Genomic DNA, 13,392 nt, shown 5'->3' on the forward strand with positions numbered 1-13,392 from the left:
TAGCAGCGGTCTTGAGTAGGTCGCAGCGGAAACACGACTCCAACGTTAGGAGCAGCCACCCTCTTCTAGTATAACCGCCCGAGGCCATAACATCTCATAAAATACAAAGAAGCTACATTGTAGGGGAAACAATTATCGCACTGGATAGGGTAAGAGGCGCAACGATAACTAGCCCTTGGCGGGTAGTGTTCGAACAATCGGTGGATTCCCTACAGACAATGGCATTATCCCAGAATCGTTTTCCCGAGCGTTTTCAAATCCTTCTCATCAGCGGCATTTCAGGCAAGTTGACAAAAGAGAATGACAATCTGACATGAAAGTAATACGAGTGCGATAGTAAATTCCTGTTGTCACCGTGGTAGATTACCGCGGACAGTGAGAAACTAATGTAAATGCACTAGTTGAGGCACACCACTCCCGATACGAACATAATTACATGTATGCAGACAGAGACAACACAAACATACTCACGGTGCAATTGGTTGTTGACTAACATTTTCTTTGCTTGATATAAATTTCACGTGTCACCTGCTTTTTCTTTCCCTAGTCTGCCTCTATTTGTACAACCATTTTAACTTAGTCTGTTTCCATGAACTTCTCACCATTCGCAATGATCTATCGCCTACTGCACCTACATGTATGGCTGTCATTCCCTGTTTCAAATCCTTCTGATGATAAGGATTCATATAAACACTTCAGAATAATACGATGGTACTTGTTGGTGCGCCTCTTGCTCTATTCATTGCGATTATTTTTTTCTCGTGTCCATCCCGAATGGGACACACGACGGCATAATTGACGGTGAGCATGTGTGCGTGTGAGAGTGGGACTATTGCGATTGCTTGTGTATTATCTCTTCGTAAATAACACAAACGTTTATGCCCAATACCATGATGGCAATAGAATAGAAGATTCTTTGTTTCACACATGAAGCGACCATTAGACAGCTGTATGGGCGAAACTATGAGTCCAAGCTTCACAGCATGGTGCCCATATGTGTTTGTGTATGAGGCACTAGGCCACTGTGTATTTCTAATTTTCTATTTGGAAACTCTCGTGAGCTGCAATGTTACATCATCGTATCCAAAGCGCGGCTGCGGATGAAGATTCTCAAACGAATCCATGGGACATTGAGACTTCACGCCAAGCATGTCGACCCAGTAGCTGGTGATCATTCTGCGGTAACCAATTCCAGCAACAAAAGCGCATCAGGTCACCATCTTATGCGATGATCTACAACTGTGTCTCCCAGGATCCGCAAGAGTCGATGGTTCAGACATAATTTCCGCAGCGAATCTAGCCCCCGCCGGTCCAGCTAATGCGCAGATGTGTTAATGTTGGCGGACCATAGCATAGCTGCTAGGAGCAATACGGTGCGTACTAATAATTGCGATTACTATGTGAATCGGACCAACGGAAGGATGCGGATGGAGACAACAAATCGATGGCAGTGGGGTGCAACACTATCGACCACCACTGCTCACAGTGGGGAAATCTTTCTTGCAAACCATCTGATTATGATTTACTTGACACATGCTCCATCCAATCGACGGATGCTTTGTGCCTCCGTCTGCTCGATAATTACCCACATTTTATTGGCAACGCAGACCTTGAGTTCGGCGACAACATTCTCTCTGGCACCCTCAAAGTCGTCCATGCAGGCTCCATGTGACGGTGTTGTGGATGTAGTTTGAAGCGATCTCAAGATGAAGGCCGTATTGCAAGGACGCACACAGGTGATAGAATGGTATTTGGAGTGTAGTATTTGAGGAGCAGCACCATTCGTACTATAATTATACCACCGCCTGGATCCAAAATATATTGGAGACGACCTTGTTATGTGCAATACTGTAAGAACGTGTGAACGGATCTACAGGTACTTTGAGATACATGTAACTACATGTGCATTGAAGATCTTTCACGCTATGGAGTCGTGATTCGTGTGGTTGGTTTGTGCGCTTGTAGGACAGCCTGAGCAGCAAGGGTTGAGAACATGCACTCAGTCGCTGGGTCCCCTAGCCTTGGTTTATTTTAATTAAATGTGATGTATCTGGTCACTGTTGCGTTGCTTTGTTACAGACCATGTACATGAATGATACCTTCATGATGAACGTGTCATTCATGTACATGTACTGTAACACAAGCAACACAACCGTGACCAAAATACCTCACGTCTGTGTAATAGTCTATCCACTCTGCCCCAGAGAAAATGCACTACATAGGGTCCGGCGGATTCTGCCGGCAGAAAAATTGGCAGAATTCGGTACTTTTTCTGGTAAGTTTTGGAGCAGAATTCGAGGAATTGCCCGCCATAAGGTTTGTATGGTTCTGCCAATTTCACTGCTTTTCGAGCAGAATCTGCCACCTTTTCGAGCAGAATCCGCCGGTCCGTAGCACAGTGCACTACATGTCCTCGCAAAGAGGAAGATCACAGACATGTATTTGTGTATTGTAACACCCTGCGTGTATAGCCTCTAGGATGCCATGTTCAGTGAAGGGACTATTCAGAAATACAGTACTACATACACGTTCATTATACATGTAGCCTAGCCTACGGGCGGCAGGGACGAGGTCCCGCCTGAACTGATACAAGGGAACCTTAATCCATAGCCATCGTCATAGGAGCTGGCGAGCCAGTCTGTGTTACAAAGAATGGATACGGCATGCACTGGGCGCAGGACAATAGCTCCAAACTTACTTAGTTAGCAGGATATTGTTGGAGCCGTCCACCTCCGAGCCACAGCCTGCGCACACAGTGACACGCATTCAGTGTAGCATGTCGCTACAAGGCGAGAATGCACTGCGTACCATCCATGCCATCTGTAGCGCAGGGAGCCATTTCAATGATAGCTATTTGTTCGTCTGATTCATCATCATCTGATCATCAGTGCTATGGAAGGTCACCATGCTTGACCATCTTCCCCCGTGATGGACTGAACATAAAGCGGATATGCGAACAAATCGCTGCAACATCTTCTGTTGGGCAACAGCACGCTGCCCATTGCCATAGCAGGTGAGGAGCTCGTCGTTTGCGGCTACAGATGCGCAGGGTACCTACCCCACCATCGGCTAGCTCACTCGCATGTCCTCTCCAACACATCCAGACCTTATAGCACAGCTCACACGCTGCACGCTTTCCAGTTCTGGCGAGCCTCGTATAAGACCTTACAGCACGAAAAGGAAGGTTTCACTTTGTCAAAGTGCTGTACACCTGTCCTGAGCGTTAACGTTGCGCCTCTGAGTTATACGTGCACCTACACGTGCAGTTTGAGACCCAATGGATCCTTTTGCCAGCTGAACCAACCTTATTATAGTAGTCGGATTGTGAGCGGTCTCACTCACCTGCAGTATTTTCAGTTGGAGGAGGATCTATCTGATTGTGCTATCGTAGCAGGTGAGTTCTGTTGTGTTCGCCCCTATAGTATACTTTTAAAAGTTTGGGGCACTAGTACAAAATCTGTCTTTGAAGGTCGACAAAACGTGCGTTCAGTGACAGTCCATACCCCACTTGAGTACAGGATAGGACGTGCGTGGTTGTGTGTAAACTCTTGATACCGCAGGAAAATACATCAAACTTGGCGCTACACGCAATCGTGATAACTGAACAGAGGTCTAGACTTTGCATTGTGCCCGGAAACCTTTCATCGAAGTAAATTATCGGATATGGTTGGTTGGATAGCTCACCAATGAACAAGCCTTAGCGTGTGGCATAGGCAATAGTGTGGAATTATCGGGACGCATTTTCACTGTCACAGACCGGTCCTGGATTCATGCTAAGCTTATTCACTTCGCCTTACTGTAGTGAAACATATTATTAATGTGCAAAAACATTTTCAGACTGGACAGGTATCCATTCCACCTTTCTGCAAGAGACGCGTCCCCATCATAGAATTCGGGATCAGTTCTTTGAATATTTCCGTAGTTTTGCGGCCGCGCATTCGGTTTGGTTATTCGGCTAATGTTCACCTAGAAATCAATGAGTCGCTTCTATATACAGCCACGAGTCCACGACCCTCGAGTTGTCGGGGTAAGATGTCTATGTATAGTGGTTTCCACTCTGCCTCTGCTGTGGGGTTGACCGAAATACCTTATAAAGTCAATCAGACAACACTAGAAACTTCACTGTGTTCCGTCAGGTGTCATTGAGCGTATTTGTGTCTCCGACCGCCTTCACCATTACCGGGTCAAATTTACGAGATGGTAAGTCACCGTGCACCTTTGAGTGCTATGTAGCTCGTTCGCTGTGGTGTAGGGCACGGTCATCGCTAACCGAGTTCACCATGGCTCACAGGACACGGGTTATTCCAACATGGCATTGCGCAATGAGGTGCATGCTGGCAGAGCATACATGTACGTGTTATGTCCCTACTGGCCCTAGCCTAGCCACAGGCAACAGTCGTGTCACATGACTACGTACATTGTAGCTGTGTCGTTGCACAACTGATATACGCGTACCGGTTGCAGAGATTCGACCAATGGATAGCTTTAGCAAATGGATGGAGGATCTTGATCTGTATACGCCTGTTTACCCTTCCGTCCTTTCCACGCTCTCGTTCTGTCCATGCAGGTGTATCATGTGTACATGTATGTATGTACAATTCATGTACATATTTGAGTACACCGAATCCTGCCTTTGAGTTTGAGTTTCCCCTCAGTAACACAATCATGATGTAGATGTACATGGGCCAGTAACACACGGCACCGGCCAAAACTACGTGTCAGACTAGTATTACATGTATACACATATCCTGTTGCATAACGTCATAACACAATATACATGTGTAGCGTGGCCCAAGTGGTTGGAGTGGGCACACAACAACAACAACAACAACAACAACAACAACAACAACAACAACAACAACAACAACAACAACAACAACAACAACAACAACAACAACAACAACAACCAACAAGTCTCACCAGAGCAAGGAGAAGTTACTTGTAGCCTTGACGAATGAAGAATGAATCGTGCTTGTTAGAACCAGAGCTCGTATGTGCAAAGACTCAAGAGTGTCCATATTTCACCTACATGACGTATTTTTCAGTCTTTCACCGAGCTACATGTACTAGTAGCATCATGTATATTGACACAGGTGCATACTAGATGGAAGAATCTGCATCCTCTGACAGTTATTATGTACTTCAGCAGCGCAAAGCAAGTCTTCAGGAAGTACATAATAATAGGTAGCCTTCCACGACGCAGCTCGCGACAGCAAGATCAACCGGCTAGAATTTCCGCATTGTAGATATCACAATGTACACTCAGGGCCTGTGTGTACGCGCATGCTCACAAAGCCTCACATTCACCACGACTAATATTGTCTGCGGAATAATCCAGTATGGCCTTTTCGCCACTCGCCCAGAGGCATACTAACTTCATTGGGACACGTTTCTGTTTAGTGGCTGAAACACATGGGATCTAGACCAGTCGAAACCGTAATGTGTGACAATGGTAATCCCAGCAGGAGGAACTGTTAGTAAATGTACATGCGTGTGTGTTTGTCATTTCCTGCATCTTAAACCCCCTGACAAAACAATCCATTGGCAAAGCATTGTGGGGTTGTGCTTATTGCCTATGGCGTTCAAGTACAACGACACTCAACGAACGTAGGCTTATCAGGTATCACCATCGTTTACTACTGTACTTGCAAATGAAAGTATTAGTTCCAAGCGTAGATCCACAGGTCGAATTCGTGCATCGGAAGTGCTCCTTCCGTTTGATCGCCCAGTCTGGATAATATTGTGGCGGTCATTTACCATGCATGCTCACACAGCGTTACTAAGTAGCATGGTGCATGCATGTACATGTATGGCCTTTTTTGTTGATTTTCATGTAAAGTGGAACCTCGATAATAAGAACACTGATAAGACAAACTACGTTACTTTCGCTTCAGAAGAACTAGCACTCATTACTCTATTGGATAAAATGGTTATACGATATGGATAAGAAGAACTCCTGTTCTTGCGAACAAATACCATCTGTCCCTTGGTGTTCGTCCTTAAGAGATTTGACTGTGTTAAATCGTATTGACCCACTTTAGCAGGTGACGGCTGTCCATACACCCGCTCACCCATGATCTAGGGACGTAGATCTACTGTCATTGAGTTGTTGTCATTGAAATAGCCTCTGTGGATCTACTAGCCTGTATACATGTGGCCAGTGTAGGCAATGCGTTCAGCAGGACTGCAGTACTGATACACATAATGTAGGTTAGTTGAACGCGTCGTGTAGAGAGTGACAGCTGTGAAATGAGCCGTACCCTGAACCCGGCTCGATGAACGGCGGTACTGTACGGCTGACCTTGAAACCGAAAGCTGTCAAACAAAGACGACACTCGGCAGTCATGCACCCTACATACCCTGCAGCTTGCAGGTCTACACACGTATCGGTATCTCGCGTAGCTGCTCTTCGGGTTCTGCTGCGTTGTAAAAAGTAAAGCTCGCATGCACATCCTCGATACCGCCGGCTGTTGAGAAACACAACCAGCTTAGATTAAGTAACACGTTAGTTAGAGAAGTTTTGCTCGTGCCAGGCAACCACGTTGTCTGAGTATCATACGACAGGGTGGCAGATGCAGCGCCTTACGGCGAGGTGATCTGTCTCATAACCGAATGCCCGAAAAGGGGGCGAACCTCGTTAGCTACATCCATGTCACACCAAGACGAAGTAGTGAGTGGGATGGCGAATATGCGGGTCTGGCCGAACCCATGCGAAATGCTTTTGCAACAGCTGGTCAGACCAACGTCGTTGACGCTGCCGAGTTTACTCTCTGACCAGCGACGACAAGACTCTTTTCGTTTGAGTGTAGCCTAATGTAGGGTCAACAGAACAGGCGGTGGGAACGTAACGCTGAAAGCAAGCATAACATCAAGAATTCCAAGGCTGAGGGGGTCGGGGTAGTGTGGCGCATATTATTCCTTTTGGCAGTTTGCCAACAACCAGCTCCCACGCCGTTTAGTCTTGAGCAGTAGTGCCAACACGCCCTGCCCCAACTTGACTTGTAGATCTACTAGTACCATTTGCCAAACTCGCCTTCTCTTTCATTTGTGGGTAGATGACCGCTGAAGTCGCTGCCTCTATTTCGCAGAAGGCAGGTTATTCATAAGTCTACCGAGTGCAACGAACAGCAAGCCTCTCATGCTCAGGTCAGGGTCAGGGTCAGGGTCAGGGTTCAGATTATTTGACAAGTACCATAGGCATAGGGTTTACAAGCGTGAAGTGCAGTCGTCCGGGAACATTGCATCTGGAAGAATGATTTTTCATGCAAGGTGAGACGATCCCGGGGTGTCCCGGGCGCTCGGATATGAATGTAACGTTAGATCGTGTTCAGAAGTATCAAGTACAATACGGTATACCAATATCGTTTTAATTCCCGTAGCTATGCAAAAGACGTTACTTCAGTAACGTCTGGCGCTAGCCAGGGTCCACAGCTTAAATTTTTGCTGTGATAGCAATGAATATCGCTATGGCGTCAAACCGCTCATACGCGCTTCTCTCATGGAGTTTGTACATGTGTACGCCTTCGTTGCTTGGGGCTTGTTCTTCAGTGCACCCAGTTTCTGCACTACGGACTCAAAGTACTGGTCAGAAAGGCGACGAGTTTAAACCTGTTGTGTGCTCTGTACTGTATGCAGTGCTGCCAAATAATTTTCGCCCAAAATCGGACACCCTTCACAGCCAAGGCTGGCCACATGGTGCGAATTAATTATTTTTCTCCTCGGCAAATTTTTTACAGAGAATTCAAAATATCGCCTAAAACACCATGAAAATTCGCTTCGTTGCCATGGTAACCCCAGAGTTGTCATGAATTTTGTAATGATGAGTGTGGTCGCACACTGACTCTGTACAGACTGTCAGTGTACATGCCATCCAGCCTGATCCAGGCATGTTACTTTGCACTTCCACAGCCAAGCGCTAGCCTTTTTAGAAGCAAATGTACAGTGATTTTGTGCCTTCAGTTGCGCTGAAAAGTGAAAGTACAGGACTTCTGCATAGGAAAGTAATGATCTCTGACATTTTGGCTGCTTTTCGGACGTTTCCCTTTTCGGACCGGTTTTCGGAAGAGCCTTCAAAAATCGGACACTGTCCGAAAATCGGACGGTTTGGCAGCACTGTGTATGTACTCTCCCAAACAAAAATAAATACCCGTGGCCGAAAATCAACATATTTTTTACGTTTAAAAATACTGGTGCATAATTATTGTCCCGTAATGTCTCTCACAAAATTCTCTTTGCTGTGCATGTGTGTGTGTGTGTGTGTGTGTGTGTGTGTGTGTGTGTGTGTGTGTGTGTGTGTGTGTGTATGTGTGTGTGTGTGTGTGCATGTATGGGTATGTCTGTGTGCTTGCGTGGATGTGATCTGGCATGCACCTACGAATATATCCAGTTCCTGTCTCTCTGGAGTATAGAACATCGACCAATTCCAAAAGACTGCATGATGACACGCACGGCCCCAGGACAGCAGCGTGGGCTCCATGCACTATCACGAACAGTGCCGCTTGCCTTGTTCACGATGCTGGTGATGTACTCAGTGGACCCGGCCATGGCACAGCCACCCGCTCCGCCATCGCCTGTTGGTACGGCGGCCGGTCGCTATCTACCCTTGCCGGATCGCCGGCTTCTCAAGCAGAAGCTGCCAGGGGGCTTGCGACAGTTGTACACGTTCACCGTACCGGCCGGTGGCAATGTCAGCATAACAGTGTTCCCGTGTCAGGTAGGCAGCAGAGAATCATGACAACACAATGTTACAAGTAACTATGATGCACTCATACCTCGCTTACCCGGACAGTCCGGGACTGGGCACTGCCCGTGATTTTGAAATGTCCGTAACTCCGAATCACAAACATTTTGATGGGGAATGGCCATAGATGTGGCACATGACGTCACTATTTACACAAAAAGTGAGAAAAAAGTAGTAATATTTCCACTGAAACTCACCCACATAGTGCCTGGTAGTGGTATACCAAAGTACCCGTGACTTCGGGGTCCGGATAACCGAGGTATGAGTGAATAGGCATTGTGTACTATTTCAGGCCCACAGTTTTGGACGCACCCTATTTCCCCCTTAGTATTTCCCAGATAAGACATGACACCATCAGGTACATGCTAGCTGATGGTATCCAGGGGCGTCGGAAGGTATTTTAGTGTGGTACGGTCGGTTTACTCTTGGGGGAGGGATGGCAGAGCTGAACATTTTGGAATTTTAGAGTCCAGATCAATGCATTAATTTTTATTGATTCACGGGGTACCCGGGGCAAAGAGTGGTACGGTCAATACCGTAGTGACCGTACCGTATCCGACGCCCCTGGTATCATTGTGTGACTGGAATGATGAATTAAAATTCTTGTTTACTCGCTGTACTCTGCCAACGAGAAATGAAACAATTTTTTCATCCTTACCGCATCGTGTGACAATCTCACTATGCATGATAATGTGGGCTTTAGGACAAGGTCAGTCGCGCCGTCAAGTGGATGACCAATCAGCTACTTCAAAAGTACGTTCCCGCCAAAGGCCGAATCGGAGTTTTTGTGCTAGACAGCGGCACTTCCAATCTGTATACTCGTATATGCCTCCACAACGTGTACAGCAGGGAGTACTAAAAAACAGTTGTTTAGTACTTCCTGGTGTTTTTTAATTTTTTTAAAAAGCTTTTCTTTAATATTATTTATTTCTTACGAAAGTCCACTATATTCCCGAATTTGTGCGAGGTGTATAATTATGGCGTCAGAACTGAACTGTGCCTGTATGTTGTTGCCCGTGTTTGCAGGGCCACGTCAGCTGGAACATCACCTATGTGGGTGCGCGCGTGTTCAGCCATCCCCGCTACCCAACTGGCAAGCGGCGGAAGAAGCGCTGCTGTGTGACGGGCGGAGTGACCACCAACTTCAATTTTAACATAGCCGGTGAGGGTCTGAACAGGCTTGAAGCTGGTAAACTGTAATTTAACTACTTCACATACAGTGCATACTCTGGTGCCTTTGTGCAGATGTACGAAAGTCTGTACTAGGGCCGTAGTTGTGTACCTGTCCTGCTGGGTGTTCGTTACGTGCTATACATGTAATGCGCATTTTACCAATTTTGCCCAATTGTCCATGGCAGACAATAGATGATATGCCAAATAACGTGCAACTAGACTTGGGAGGGCATTGCAGAGTAGTTGCATACAAAGTTCAAAGTTGTACGGTACCTGTGACTGGTATTCCTGCAGAGCTCAGGGTCTACCATGTACACATTGTAGTATGTGTATGCACCTTGTGTGCGATGCCCTCTCAAGTCTAGTTGCACGTTATTTGGCATATCATCTATTGCTTTTGCAGCTTCATCATTGTATTAGAGAAAGACGAACAGGTTACTATTTGACAACTGAAAAGGTACTTCTTGTGCTTTTTGCCATTGCCTGCCGCAACAGGTCTTGCTTCGGGCTTGGGGACTAGCATGGGAGACGGCGCTATAACGTACTTTCTGGAGGACACCAGCGGCGGTACCTACTACATCTCATTGACAAACAACAGCCCAATGCTGGCGAGCTATGAGATGTACGCCACGCTGCGCCCGGCCATCAGTCCGTACGTGCAGCTGCCCAACGACCCGCAGGCCAAGGTGACGGCAATACGCGACACTGAGCTAGAGCTAGCATGGATGCCGGTAAGAATACGCTTTCACAATCACAAGGGTACCCCGTAAGGAGACCATAGGCCTGTGGGGACTGCCCTAGAGAATTGTGAATATGAATATGAATATCATCACAGCTCAGATGGAAAACATGATAGTCGACTATATCCTGGAAGTCTCCACTTACCGTACATCCCCGATTATAAGTTGCATCCAATTATATGTCATACTGCCATTCTAAGGTCAACGTCAAAAAGTTCAAGTGTGCTATTTTGAGGAAAGATCACGCTGAAATGCGTGTCGCCCTCCCTTCTTCAACCTTGGGGTTTATTGTAAAAACGGGTGACATATATTTGGGGGAATGAAGAACATAATTTCATTCTTGGAACACCGCGTACCTTGTGTGTGACCACACGCTCAGCTTACTCAGCGAAATGAGTTGTCCGTATGATGGCCTGGGTAAGAAGCAGGCACAGTGAGGGTCCTGAGCTGGTAGCTCTCTCTCGTATCACATAGTGCGGTATGCTATATCCAGTGATCTGCAGTAGACTACATGTTTGCACTGCTGTTACGCTGTACTGGTGCAGTTCTTCAGTAACGGTTCATCATGCAGTGCTATGCCCGGGCTGTTCTGTCTTCCCGTGTGGCTGTAGGTACGTGCCGAGCCCTGGGGTGGAAAGGACGTAGTTTACTGCGTCGAGTATCACAAGACTGATGATCGGGTCGACAGCGATGTCCGCAGCAGCACGTGCGCGGCGCACCGCTACCGCCCCGGCACAAAGAAAAACAATTGCGTGCCCGGTACCAGCTTTGTGCTGAAAAACCTCGCGCCCAGCACGCAGTACAGCATCGACGTGTTTGCCCGCAATCTGCGCAAGCACACGGAGACAGCGTACCTGTCCGTGACGGCGTCGACCGCGGAAGGGTCTGCAACGCCGCTGAGCAACGTTGCGGAGCGAGTAACCACGCTTCTGCCGATGGAAACACGAGTGTTCCGGATGAGAGCGAATCAACAAAGCGCTACCCTTTCCGGCGTTTCGCCGTGCACTGGGAACTTGAAGTGGAGCATTCTGGATGCGTCGGGTAACAGCATTCAAGATTACGGATTTGGCACTTCACCTGGCATGCAGCTACCGGCGGAGATGGTTGCACGACCGCAGAACTTCGTCAACAACCTGCCATCGGTGGACCGCCAGTACTCCTCCCAGTTGCAGCGGGGCACCGAGTTCAGCATCGCAGTTAGCAACGTCAACGCACACGGGCCGAGTTCGTTCGAAATGTACACCGCCGTCAACCAGCACATGTCGAACTATCCGCAAATGCCACGGGACCGCCAGATCACGCCCGGCCAGGTCACCGCCAGCAGCGTCAGTCTGAAGTGGCGGCCGGTGCTGAACCCGGTGAACGTCACCTACTGCGTGCACGTGTTCCCGCACAACCAGGCCGTGCGCAACGGCGTTGTGCACAGCGCCTGCGGCATCTCCACGGCCAAGCGGCGGCGCATGATAGCGCAGGGCCAGTGCTCGCCGCACATCTACCGCACGGTGAGCGGCCTGCTCGCCAGCGTCTGGTACGACGTCAGCGTGGTGGCCAAGAACAGGTTCACGCTCCACCAGCAGGCATACTCCGGACTGATGGTCCTAACCGGTCGTCATCCGTCCAACTCGCAGCCCGGGTTGCAGCCCGGGTTGCAGCCCGGGTTTCAAGCCGGGTTTCAGCCCGCATTGAATAATGTGAACAATGTGAGGCGCTTGCAGTATTCCTCCGCACTGCCGGCAGCATCGCACGTTGCCATGGAAATATCCATTGTAGTGAGCACACTACTTGCCTTGCTTAACCAGCAGTATTGAAACATCTATCGAGACGTGTAAGATGGTATGGTGGAGATGCCTTGATGGCGGCACACCAATCGTATAAAACTATCACTTGAGACTAGAGTTCGAGAGGCGACTGAAAATCGAAGCCTAGAAACGTGTTCTGATCTGCTGCCCAGGACGGTTGCTTGACGACACTTTTAGTCTTTCGAGTCCCCCCCCCCCCCTTAATGCTTGTGGATAATGGAGTGCCTCGGATATTATCATAACACTTCAGTAGAAAGCAATCCGAATACAACGCACTATGTGATATGAAGCTGAGACCATATGGTCGGCAAAGCTGCCCCTGCCCCTGCCATTCAATATGATTGTACCATCGTTGCCTTGCTGCTTCGTGCCATCTAATGTTGTGTGGTTATTTCTAAAACAAAACGTGTATACCAGCCGTCTTAATTTGAAGACCCCGACTTGCATTGCATTATACCAGCCATTTGCCCCTTACCCGTTACAGTACCTCAGCTATAAAATACAGACTGTAATTTCCAGGGTGCGAAGACACCAAAGTTGATTTTAATGTAGTATACGGTCACTGGACTGCAGATTTTAATTTTTAAAGTCATACTGGGGTTTCACTGTGCTTGGTATAATCAAGAGTACATAACCCCCCAGAGTGTGCAACGCCTGATCTAGCTCTGCATAGGGTCTTGGTTGGTCGAGCGGAATCGGACCTTTGCGTCATAATACCGTACACATCTGAGGGGAACCCGGGGAGTCGCGGGTACTCTCGGATCAAAAACAACGGTGCCCTGCCTCGAGACCGGCCTTGCGCTGGTGTGGAGTGTACGCATGACATCAGAAGATCCGATTCCGCTCGACCAAGACCCTATGCAGAACTGGATCGGCGTTACACACTCTGGGGGGGGGGGGGGGGGGGGGTTATGTACTCTTGGTATAATAAATAATAAAG

The 13,392-nt window shown here is 48.0% G+C and overlaps 1 protein-coding gene across 2 annotated transcripts; it reads left to right on the top strand.

Moving 5' to 3' along the window:
• The first annotated feature begins 2,804 nt into the window (after positions 1-2,804).
• On the top strand, positions 2,805-12,993 carry LOC135817915 (uncharacterized). 2 transcript variants are annotated; one of them, XM_065331216.1, is made up of 5 exons: positions 2,805-3,394; positions 8,387-8,713; positions 9,767-9,902; positions 10,409-10,644; positions 11,265-12,993. In XM_065331216.1, the coding sequence occupies exons 2-5, from the start codon at positions 8,435-8,437 to the stop codon at positions 12,459-12,461; spliced, it is 1,848 nt and encodes a 615-aa protein (XP_065187288.1). In that variant the 5' UTR covers positions 2,805-3,394; positions 8,387-8,434; the 3' UTR covers positions 12,462-12,993. The 2 variants fall into 2 exon arrangements, with proteins under 2 accessions (XP_065187288.1, XP_065187289.1); XM_065331217.1 differs by lacking the exon at positions 2,805-3,394 and adding an exon at positions 6,679-7,269.
• The last annotated feature ends 399 nt before the right edge of the window (positions 12,994-13,392 follow it).

This window comes from Sycon ciliatum, chromosome 5 (genome assembly GCF_964019385.1).
Source record: "Sycon ciliatum chromosome 5, ocSycCili1.1, whole genome shotgun sequence".
Taxonomy (NCBI): domain Eukaryota; kingdom Metazoa; phylum Porifera; class Calcarea; order Leucosolenida; family Sycettidae; genus Sycon; species Sycon ciliatum.